The following is an 11,820-nucleotide window of genomic DNA, read 5'->3' on the forward strand; positions in this document are numbered from 1 at the left end:
TATTTGTATATTGATTTATGAACTCATCATCATACCCAGTATAATCCCACATGTGGGGTCTGGAAAGGGTAATGTGTACGCAGACCTTACCCCTACCTGGAGAGGTAGAGAGGCGGTTTCCGATAGACCCTCGGCTCAAGAACGTGTGGAGAGGAAGAGAAGGGAGAAGAAGAAATAGGGGGAGGAAAGAAACAACAAGGAGACAAAGGACGATAAGACAAAAGGAGAAAATAGTAGCATCAAATAGTATCAATCACGTAGCAACAGTTCCAGTGAAAGTCAAGAAAAAAAGTAAAAGTCGAGAAAAAAGTAGCATGAAATAGTAACAAGCATGAAGCAACAATTTCTAGTAGCAATTCACAAAAATAGTGGACTTGACTGCCAAGTACCAGATATAATAACAAACAAGAAGAAAATATCTTTCAACCGGCAACAAGAATATTAAGAATATTACTAGTACTACTGGTAACCCTAGGAGAAACTCACAACTACCGGATGGAATTTTATGAACTATGAAGTTTAAATAATGTAGAAAGATTAAGACCTGATTTGATGAATTCAGAAATTTTACACTGTAACAAGCTAACCTCAAGGCATAAATACAGATCACTAGTTGAGGCTATCTCATAAATGTACTTACTAACAGCTGAACTTCAAGTTGACTGTCAATGTGATTTGCAGCTATCCTTGGTAACTTGCACCACTGTACTCTAATTTCTTAATATCACCAATTTCCTTCTGCAAAACCTGTTAACTAAAAAGAAAAGCATGCCCTACCAAATTTGAACCTTTTTGAATTATATCATGCGGACATTATTCCAAGTTGAAATGGGTGCCATGATCCTCACTTTACAAAGGCAAAACACAGCGGCAACCTCACCAGTTACTCAACCGATCCAGCAATATCGCGACTGCTCTATTTTGGTGCAGACTTTTTAACACATCTTAATATAGCAAGCACTGCATACATTAGGCTCTGCATAACAGTTAGGAACCTTACACGGCTAGGCGACTCTCTTCACTCTCAGGGAGCACAATGTCTAGCCTCATCATAGGCTTATACTTGTGAGGTATTTGAGCACCAGCCTGCATACAAACTTCAACCACAGCTGGAGCCTTCCCATAGAACCTCTTTAGTGCACTCCTCAAAGGGGTTCCTTTTGGATCTCGAACATGCCACACATAGTTTGGGGGAAATACCTCATCCACTGTTGCATCTTGCCAGCCATGTTTTCCGTCCCTCCATTGGTGTTTAAATTCCCCACAGAGCTTCGCATTGTGACCCCATGGCCCCACATGGACCTCTGAACAGTATCCACAAGCTTTGACAGTGTACTTCTTCATCAACCTAGTCACCCCCCATTTCACTTTCTCATATGCGTCAATTGTCTCCTGGGCAATACGTGGCACCTCTGACTCCAATGGTGGAGTAAACCGTTCAAAAGATCGATGGGTGTCAAGGTCCATAATTACCGAACTCGAGTTTACAGAGGGTCTAGGCTCCTCAACTAATCCACCTATGTCGATCACTTTCTTTCCCATCATTCTGATGGGTTTAGTCCTTCTCCGTGAAGGATATCCCGGCAGATCCACGCCAGCTTGGATGCAAAGTTCTACAACTGCCGGAATTCTGTCGTAATTGAACCGTGTCTCATGCTTAATGCGTGTGCCAAAAGGATCATACATATGGTATGACTCGATAGGAATTAGCACATCATTAATTGAACCCTTCACCCATGAGTGGAAGCTTCTGCGACTACTGTTGGTCGGGCCAAGGCAATCCTGAATGTCGTTACCACTTTGAGCAACATGGATTTGTGAGCATTCACTGCAGGAAAAAACTAAGAATGTGAGTTGATAGAGAAATGAAAATGCTGCTCATTAACTTTATAATTAAACAGGGTTCAAAAATCAGTAAACTATCATTTTTAAAAGTTACCTACAAGCATGGACAGGAACATAGTGGAGAAGCTGTGAAAGTCCTTTAATCAAAAGTTTCCAAGCATCCAATACTTCATAAGCCACCGGAATTAGGTCAGGTACAAGCAATCCATTTTTAGGGGGTTCAAGCTTCTTTTCTATTCCCATTTCTGCCAACTTCTTATCAGCCCTAGCAGCCTGCTGAATTTTCTTGAGAGGCATGGGATAGGGCTTCTTCTTTTTCTTGGGCAGGACTGGGGGAAGATCAACATTCTGCTGCACAGCTTCACGTTTCTTAGAGTTTCGACCTTGGGGATGCCTCCTATCAGTACAAAAAATGGTTACTCGTCTTCTTGGACCAGTAGCATGATATCTACGATCAAACTGCAGCCAGAAACAAAATACTTTAGCCTTCACATCAAACATAAGGAAAATATGTAAGGCCAAAATCTCAAAACATTCACACTTCACTTTTTTTTAAAAAAACATAATGAAGCTTTTTTCTCAAAAATAAATAAATGTAAGTATAAAGTATCTCGCACATATACATCTCTCGATTTTTGGCATAGATATACAGAGCCTATAAGAATAACATTTGACAGTTGAGAAAAAAATCATTAGCTTGGGTGCCTGTACTCAAAAAGAAACTCATTCATGTTTCTCTTTTGGAAAATTGTAAAACTGTAGCGACCTTCAGTGCGAATCTGAAAATTTCATGCTGACACCAATTACAAACTTGTGCTTTCAACCTCCATTGCATTGCTTTCCTTACAAAAAGTAGCTCACCATGAGCTCTTTCAGTCCACGCCTCTACTCACTAAAATATCTCTCTAACTTAAAAAGTGTCTAATGGAAGCAAGTTATTATTCAATTAACAGACTGGTTTCCTTCTATATAACCTCTGACACAGATTTTCTACTTTTTGCTGGCTTTCCTTTTTCTTCTCTACAGGATACATTAGATTGAATTTAAGGTATTCCCAGGACAGCATCGTAGCATGATATTAATTACTATGATAGAGGGTAGAACATTTTCTGCCCAAGTACCAAGTATTGATCATGACAAGATAAATAAGTTGTTCTTATGTTGTGTGATAACTAATAGAATTTGGCTACAATCATGCTTTCTTGGGACAAACATTACAAATAATTCCCAATTCCACTATGCATGAATGCACAATCTGCATGAACTTTGGACTCAACTTCTCTTCTTGAAATATATCATCCTTTATTCTTCAGAAGGCACATGAGAAGATCAAGAGATGAATGAGTTTCCCCTGGACACAGTACTGTAGGGCACTAATTATTGAAGCGGAAATCTGACTATAGTGTCCACTATACTTGGACAACACCCAACTAAGAAAGAGTAAAAGTTGCACAACATAATCACGAAAGCATAGTGCTAAGTACTTATACATATGCTATGATACTACTTGCTTCATCTAATTATAGCTCGAAAGAAAAATCTGAAAGCAAATAAATGAACAATCATTTAAGCAAAATAACATCATCTAGAACAGAGGGAAAAGGCACCTTTAGAGTAGGCAAATAAGGCCCTTGCCGTGACTTCTTATATACAACCACGCTGGGACAAGCACCTGAAAATGGAAGCCACGTGAAATATTCACCTTAATATTGGTCTACAACAACAACAACAACCACCCAGTATAATCCCACTTAGTGGGGTCTGGAGAGGGTACCACCCAGTATAATCTCACTTAGTGGGGTCGGGAGAGGGTAGTGTGTACGCAGACCTTACCCCTACCCTGAGGTAGAGAGGTTGTTTCCAAATAGACCCCGGCATCCTTCCCTCCAAGAACTTCCCACCTTGCTCTTGGGGAGACTCGAACTCACAACCTCTTGGTTAGAAGTGGAGGTTGCTTACCATCAGAACAACCTCTTGGTTGCTAACAATAATTCGTAATCTCCTAAAGCATATTATATAAAGACTGAGGTTTTCAAGGTTTACTATTGTATGCATCATATGTGTTGCACATGAAAGTAACCACCAAAAGATATTTCCTCCACTCACTCAAGTAAAACATTTGTATCAGATATCCTTTTAAACTAGAACTTAAAACGATAAGAAATTCTGACATGGCAAAGACTTGGAGCAGGAATTATTTGGAGATGGCTGCCATGGAGTATATGTCAGAGCTGGAAAATTCTGAAGCATCTCTTTCTCCTTGCTTTCTGTCTGCCTGCTGGCTCCAGTGAGTATGCAATTTTTGCAACTCAAAACTGTCCTACAAATGCAGTTTAACTAGTTGAGGAACTAAAATGAAGATGAACCAAAAAAGCAGATTGAATCACTAGATTAGCTAACAGGGACACTTGAAACTCTAAAAAGAAATATTTCACTAGTTTCATGACTTAAATTCAAGAATTTTCGTTCAAGAACAGAATTAATCAAATACTTATAGGAGCATTGTGAAGCAGAGTTCAATGCCATTCACATTCATTTTGAGGTCCTAGGATGTAGAGCAAAAACCAAAAATATCCTAGAGCAATTTCAATCAATCTGGCATATTAATAATTAGTATGATAGTTTTTCCCAGGAAACTTTTTGGACATTGCCACCAATTCTCACAGAGTCGCATATGCAATTCGCATAATAGTGGGGGACAGAAACCTACATCAGTACCTACCTTTTTACCCCCAACCACACGTTGTCATCCCCCAGCCTCCACTTCGGACCAACCTATGACCACATAATTTCCATAAACCAAGGTTTTTAAACTACCTTAAAAACTGAGACCAAAATCCCATCTTGGAGAAAAAAAGAAGAAAACAATCCTGACTTACCAAATAAACTTTGAAATGAAGTTTTTTATCCAGGAAAAGGGTGGAAAGTTGAGCTTACCTCACTTTCTTGGGTCTTCTTGTACTAGTTCTGCTTTTTACGTTTACTATTAATCCAAGTAAAGAAAAATCAGGTGCACCACTTTGAACTAGTGTTTGGTAGATTGGGTGCGATAGAAAAGCTCTAGGAAGCCTCAAGCTCACAAGGTTTTAGCAGATTAAGCAGTAGAAAATTAATTAAAGAAAAGAAAGCTGAGATTATTAATATTTATTACTTGGAACCATGAGGTTTCTAAAGTTTATACATACACCCCTCGTGTTCTTTAATTGGACTTAAAGTTCACTATGTTTTTAGAACTCTTTAGCCAAATCAATGAACAATGTGCAATCCAGCTCCTATTAACTACAAGTAATTGAGGAAAAAGAGTAATCGATTATTATCGAGGAATCAAACAATCTTTAACTACAACTTTGTTCAAACGTTTTCATACTCCCTCCGTTTCAATTTTTGTGAACCTATTTGACTGCGTACGAAATTTAAGAAAAAATGAACACTTTTAAAATTTGTGATCCTAAACAAATAAAAAAGAGGCCCTGAATATTGGTTATAAAAGCTTATCATTAAGAGTAGAATTGAAAGTTTAAGCTAAATTATTTATAAATTTAGAAAGGGGTCTTTCTTTTTGAAACGGACAAAAAAAGAAAATAGGTTCACATAAGCTGAAACGGAAGGAATAATACTTTCGCTTAAGTTTCATAATATGTCAACATTGTTTGCAAGAAATTTAAGGACTGAAACTCAAATCTATATCAAAAATCAAATAGATTTTCGCTCATACTCAATATCTCACTATTCTTCTTTGGACAGAGGGAGTACTCCTTAGCTTATATAATTGAGATGTGACTATCTGCATATGACAAGTGAATTCAAAACTGTAGAAACATTTCTTGCTGAAATGAAAATGTATATTCGAAAGACAAAAACAATATATACGTCCGAGAAACAAAACAATAGAGGAAAAGGCTGCACAACCATTCCAAATTCCCTAGAAGGCGATTGATCCAAACTCCAAATTATGGCCAGAAAACACATAATGTTGAGTGGTTGATGAATAGCCGTTTATGCTTTCATGTAGGAAGGCAATTTGAGAGTAACATCAAATAGGCCACTGCCCTGTGATAGGGGTCCAGCCACAGTAACATATTTGATCAAAAGGTGCTTACAACAAAACGATCTTCTCGTTGCAAATACATTCAAGTCATTATTTGATAAAATAAAAACGTTATTCCCAGCCAATCAATAGGGACAGGCCTTCTCAAATTCCTGTTGCTCTTTACGACACATCTCAAACTCATTTGTGTTGTAGTACATGCATCCAGCATAAGCATCCATCTCTTTGTTACACCTTTGATGGAGATCCTTCAACCTATAACCAAAAATGAGAGTAGTAAATATGGAGCTATAGCTCGAGAAGTCAAAAAAATGAACAGAGGAGTAAGGTTTCTCACAGTTACAAGATCATAGAGAGTTGATTATCATTCAGGTTTAAGTTGCATAAGCTATAAAATTCATTAACTTTCGCTAACACAACTTGGTTTAAACTAAATAATATCAAGATTTTAAGCAGCCAACATGTATTCAATAAGACCAAGTCTATGTTAGTGGAAATCCACCAAAACATGGCCACTCCCCGTGTTGTCTTTATATCTTCTCCACCTTCCACACAGTCAGCCCTAACCTAACCCCAATCCCCCCGTGATTCAGGCTATTGACCAATGGCTATGTAGCAGGATACACACTGTTACAGGCATATCAGATGACAATAAGGGACAAAAATCAATCCGTTGCCATAAAAATTATTCTTTTCCACATTAATGTCATTTCTGGGTGTATAGCGTGGCGTCGACTTCTATTCAAATCTTAGCCTGCATATCAGAGACATCCAAGCGGGGTAGAAAGAGGATTTGCAAGAGATTCAATGTGTGCATTCACCAATAAATGCGCACGCATAAAAGACTTTTGCTAGACAATACCACGACACAGCAAGGCCAGTCTTGTTTGAAGGAAAAAGCATGCGGGGCACGTGGTAGTCAGCGGTATTTAGTTATTGGCTCTCAGAGTTGTTTATCGTAACGTTGATGATGGAGAGATAAAAGAAGTGCAGGAGGAGAAAAATGAATTCCTTTGAGAAAATGAAAATATAAGTAGCCTAGAATGGCATTTGGTGTAGAGAGGATGAATCGCTTGTTGAGTCGAAGGAAGGGATTACCTTAGGTACTTATCTATGACTCTCTCTAAAGTGGGTCTGCATTAGTTTAAGGAATTAAAATGTCACTGAGAAATAACACAAGTAACTGGGTATAAATAATCAGGTAACTGGTCCCAAGGCTTCGGTATCGTAGGGACGTTTCTCTTTTTTCTTTTTTTCTTTTTTCAGAGGGAAGGTGGGATAAGTAGGAAAACAGTTAGCACTGAAAAGGTACTTACAGAGCTTTCCGACATTGTCTAAGAACATGCTTCAGAAGGATTTTAATGAGAGAAATATCCAGGTCCAACGTCTCTGTTAGATAATAAGGGGATGACAATATCCAACCAGCCTTTTATTTCAAGCAATTCAAATTAGCAAGACACTCAAAACTACCCTTGATTTCATAGGGTTAATCACTCAAATATATCCCTATACAGAATATTCAACTACTCTGATCAATAATGTTTAGCAAAGGCATGGTGACCTAGGAAGAAGATCGTCAAAGCAACCCAATTACATAACGTAACTCATGCAATACACACTCATCTGCACATGCCAAAAGGATATAAACAGTTACAAGTATTCATTACGTCACAAGAATTCCCAGCTTCTATGCTTAATGCATACTTCTCAAAAAAAAATTAATCCCAGCACACATACAAAAATATAACCTCTGTTGACTTCATAATCGATTTAACATTCCTACTACTAGGGGTGGGCATAAAATCCGAAAAACCGAATTCCGATCCGGACCGAATTAATTCGGTATTTCGGTTTCGGTATTTCGGTCTAATTCGGTATAACATTTTCGGTATTTCGGTATTACGGTACGGTCCTCGGTATTAGGATCTTGAAATTTCGGTATACCAAAATACCGAATTTGTAAAGAATATTATGTTGGACCTATACTGCCCAGCCCAACCCAATATGTTGTACATCTAATTCTCCACACTGCTCTAGTACCCAGCCGGCCAGCCCAACCAAACCCAATAAGGCCCAACAGAAACCTCTTTAGTCTTTCATTACAGGGAATTAGGGATTAGGGAATTAGAAGGGAGAAACAGAAACGGAGAAACCTAACCTAAGAGAATAGAGATCGGCTACGTTGATTGTGATAGAGATCGGTGGTGAGATCGGGTTCTAAGCATACTTGTCTATGGCCTGAGGAAATGCCTTTGTCCCTGCTATGGAGATGACAAAATGGTTTGACACCAACTAGTAAGTGACACATCAACCTTTTCTTTTCATCGGATATATGATTATCTTGTATGTGTGCTGATTTATGGTTTTTTATTGTTTGATCCAGCCACTTCATCAGTTCATTGTCCCTGAGTTGGGACCTGATGTTAAATTTTCTTATGATTCACACAAGGCAATAGATGAGTACAAAGAGGACAAGGGGGTATGTGATTCTTTTCTTATGTATACTTTTCACTTCACAATACATGTCTGATTCTTGAACTAATTGGAAGGGGAATATATTTAATGGATATGATCGTTCATCATCACTGACTTCACTTTTTTGCTTTATGTAATTTTCGAAAAGAGCAGATAAAAGTTCATATTTGTGGTCTAGAAAGACTATTGTTCATTTCTTTTATGTTTTCAGCAAATTTAGTTATAGCATTTACATTATCTTGTTAAATCTATTTATGTTTATGCACAGTAATAAAAGATTAGATGATTAATTTATTGATCTTGATCTTGTTACTCACGCACCTTGGAGTAGATACTGTTCCAGTACTTGTTGGTCCAGTTTCATACTTGTTGCTTTTCAAACCTGCTAAGGATGTTGAGAAATCTTTCCCCATGTTGTCCTTTTGGACATGATCCTTCCAATTTACAAGTAAGTGTTTGTTTTCACGGCCCGCTATATCGGAATGGACATATGATTTATCTTCTTTTTTTAGGTTCAAGTGCAATCATGCTCGTGCTCCTAAAGTATGCCCTCATATTTGGGAACACTTTGAGGTGATAGAAGATAACGGAGAAGTTCGCAAAGTAGAGTGCAAGCATTGTGATCGAGTCTAAGTCTATAATGTTCATCCAAAAAGGATGGCACATATTGTTTAAGGAAGCATATTAGGCATTGTCTTAAGCGTCTTCCTGAAATTCGTATTTAAGAATTAAGAGTAAGTTGATTCGAGACTATTAGTGTAAACTTGAATTGAGGGATGCCCTCTCTGTTTTTGTTGCACGGTGTTTGATTCTACTGCTACTCGTTAGTGGTTGTTACTATCTTAGCTTGTTGTGATATTTATTTACTTCTTTTGCCCTTCAAGTACTTGTTGTGAATGTGATAATCAGGTGTGCATCTTCCATGTATGTGCTGCTACATGTTGTTAGGCAAATTTAAATGTTTCTTACACGCCTTTTGTTAGGCAGATTTGATTATTTAGTGTTGCTGCCTTTTGTTAGGCTGAATGGCCAATTATTTAGTGTTGGTGCCTTTTGCTTAATGCTTAGGCTCTTAGCACTTAGCAGTACATGACATGACTATGTATTAAACCGAAACCATACTAAAATTGTACCGAACCAAAATAAGAAATACCGAACCGTATCGAAATATTTTGGTATGGTATTTGGTATACATGATTGATAAATCGAATACCGAACCGAAATTTTTAAATGCCGTACCGAATACCAAATGCCCACCCCTACCTACTACACAAACTCTCAGTCTTTAACTGCCAGAAGAGCAATTGTTTATTCTTTCTTTCTTTTTCCATGACTGAGGGAAAACGCAGTGAAAATTGGCCTACCAATATATCCTTCTCCTCTTAAATACAAATTTCGTTCAGCAGCCATGTTACAACCTCGTGACGTAAGCCTACCACACATCATACACTATACCACCTTTTGCTGTTGCACAGGCAGAACGCTTGTTCATTCTGGTATATTATTGTTTGAAGCTATGTCACTATATCTGACTTCTCTAAGCAGTCCAATAAAAGAAAGTAAGGAAATATATCTTATTGCTCTTACTACTCTACCAATTACAAGGCAACAAGAACTATAAAAGGCGGTTGAATTGCAAAGATTCAACCATTACTAAACAAACATTCAATTTAAAAAACAAAACTTAATTTCTGGCCTGATAGGAGCTTAACTGGAGCGACACAGCCAGTGAAGATTCATATAGCCGGCCCAACTTGTTTGGGATTAAGGCATAGTTGTTGTGGTAGTAATAGTAGTATCAATCAATCAACTAACCTCACTCTCAAACTAGTAAGGTTGGGTTACAAGAATCCTCTACATCTGTTATGCTCTATTTGGACCATTTCATTCCATCACTCAATAATTTGACAAATTAGAAACTTATCAAAATCTATTTGACAAATTAGGATTTTGGAAAAACTGGAGGTTATCTGAATCTCACACTCAATCTAAACGACACACTTGCTACTACAATAACAGACAAAACAAAAAAGACTTCGGACAACAATTAAGCTTTAATCCAACTAATCAGATCATCTATGATGATCCTTCTGCAACTTTACTTCATGGAACCACCACAACAAAACGAAAAATCTGCTATATACACTGTAATATTAACTAACGGATAACTTAAACAGTTCATACCTTGAATCAGAAAAAAGTCACCTCCTGATTATTATAAAATGTATACAAACAAAGCCCTAAACTTTCTCCATTTCTCAAAAATTAATTTATACACAAATCACAACTATAATTATAATCACAAAAATTCGATAAGGCATTTCAAAATTAAGAAATATTTGGATATGAATTTGTCACTTACAGGCTAAGGACACAGCGAGTGACTTGTTGGCCTTTGTGAAGGCATTTCTCAGGGTTAGGATCGTCTTTTTTGCACTTAAGATATGCTACGTTCTCGCTCCGGCATCTTATGTCAATGTGCTTCGACGCCGACATCAGCACCGCCGATGTTGGGATCGGATTCCCTACTGCATCCACTGCGCTACTCATTCTCCAATCGGCAAAACTTCTCACAACTATCGAAACTTCGTTCACTCTCTCTCTGAAACTGGAGGTAGTCTTCAGATTGCTGCTGGTAGATTTCTACCAAAACTTGGGCTGTTTATTTGGGCCGCTGTGGCTTCTGAATTGGGCTGAGGCCTTGTAATTGATCAAGTGACCTAAGAGCTTTTGAAGGGCGAAGTGCACAATTAGCCGTATTTAGGACCCTTATCTAAAAAATAACCGAAATTCAAACATACGGGTATAAAATATAAAAAACATTAAAGTTTAGCCTCTTTAGAATTAGCTTCTGAAGTTTCAATTTAGACCTTAGAGGTCTGAAGTTGGACTATGTCAAAACCTAACTTCAAACCCAATGGTCTGAAGTAATGTTGTACGGTGGGCCGGGTTGGGACCGGGACCGGATCGGACCGGGCCCACGGTCCTAACGGGCTAAACGGGTATGGCGGGCCAGTCCTTGTGGGCCGGTCCCTAATGGTGCAAAAAGCCCATGGCGGGCCAGGTATGGCAAAAAGCCCACGAGCCCGGGACCGCTAAGCCCAGGACCGGCTGGCGGGCCTGGGCCGGTCTTATCGGGCCTAATGGCTACTTTTTTGAAAAAAAAATACCAACGGTCAAAAATTAAAATTATAGCCGTTGGGCTGCAATTTTGGCCGTTTGGAAGTTTAAAAAATAGTCATTGGCCCCCAAACTTTATATAATTACACTTTTTCCCAATTTTCAACTATAAATACCCCCTCATTATATATACTATAATTGCTACTATAATTGCTCATACAATATATACTACAAGAAAATATATATATATATATATATATATATATATACACATAACATACAATATATACTACAAGAAAATTTATAAGATATATATATACACATAACATACA

At 37.9% G+C, this 11,820-nt stretch overlaps 2 protein-coding genes across 9 annotated transcripts; both read right to left on the reverse strand.

Moving 5' to 3' along the window:
• Positions 1-501: 501 nt before the first annotated feature.
• LOC107824478 (APO protein 1, chloroplastic-like) lies at positions 502-4,949 on the reverse strand. 8 transcript variants are annotated; one of them, XM_016651253.2, is made up of 6 exons: positions 4,783-4,949; positions 4,568-4,620; positions 4,017-4,160; positions 3,453-3,517; positions 1,940-2,304; positions 502-1,828 (listed from the first exon to the last, which is right to left on the reverse strand). In XM_016651253.2, the coding sequence occupies exons 3-6, from the start codon at positions 4,093-4,095 to the stop codon at positions 997-999; spliced, it is 1,341 nt and encodes a 446-aa protein (XP_016506739.1). In that variant the 5' UTR covers positions 4,096-4,160; positions 4,568-4,620; positions 4,783-4,949; the 3' UTR covers positions 502-996. The 8 variants fall into 8 exon arrangements, with proteins under 8 accessions (XP_016506739.1, XP_016506740.1, XP_016506738.1 ...); XM_016651254.2 differs by having other exon boundaries at positions 4,017-4,165; XM_016651252.2 differs by lacking the exon at positions 4,568-4,620 and having other exon boundaries at positions 4,017-4,165.
• Positions 4,950-5,818: 869 nt separating this feature from the next.
• Positions 5,819-11,000, reverse strand: LOC107762106 (NADH dehydrogenase [ubiquinone] 1 alpha subcomplex subunit 8-B-like). Its single transcript, XM_075240123.1, has 2 exons — positions 10,731-11,000; positions 5,819-6,148 (listed from the first exon to the last, which is right to left on the reverse strand). Exons 1-2 carry the CDS (start codon positions 10,916-10,918, stop codon positions 6,019-6,021), a joined length of 318 nt encoding a protein of 105 aa, XP_075096224.1. The 5' UTR covers positions 10,919-11,000; the 3' UTR covers positions 5,819-6,018.
• Positions 11,001-11,820: the final 820 nt, after the last annotated feature.

Source organism: Nicotiana tabacum, chromosome 1, assembly GCF_000715075.1.
Source record: "Nicotiana tabacum cultivar K326 chromosome 1, ASM71507v2, whole genome shotgun sequence".
Lineage (NCBI taxonomy): Eukaryota > Viridiplantae > Streptophyta > Magnoliopsida > Solanales > Solanaceae > Nicotiana > Nicotiana tabacum.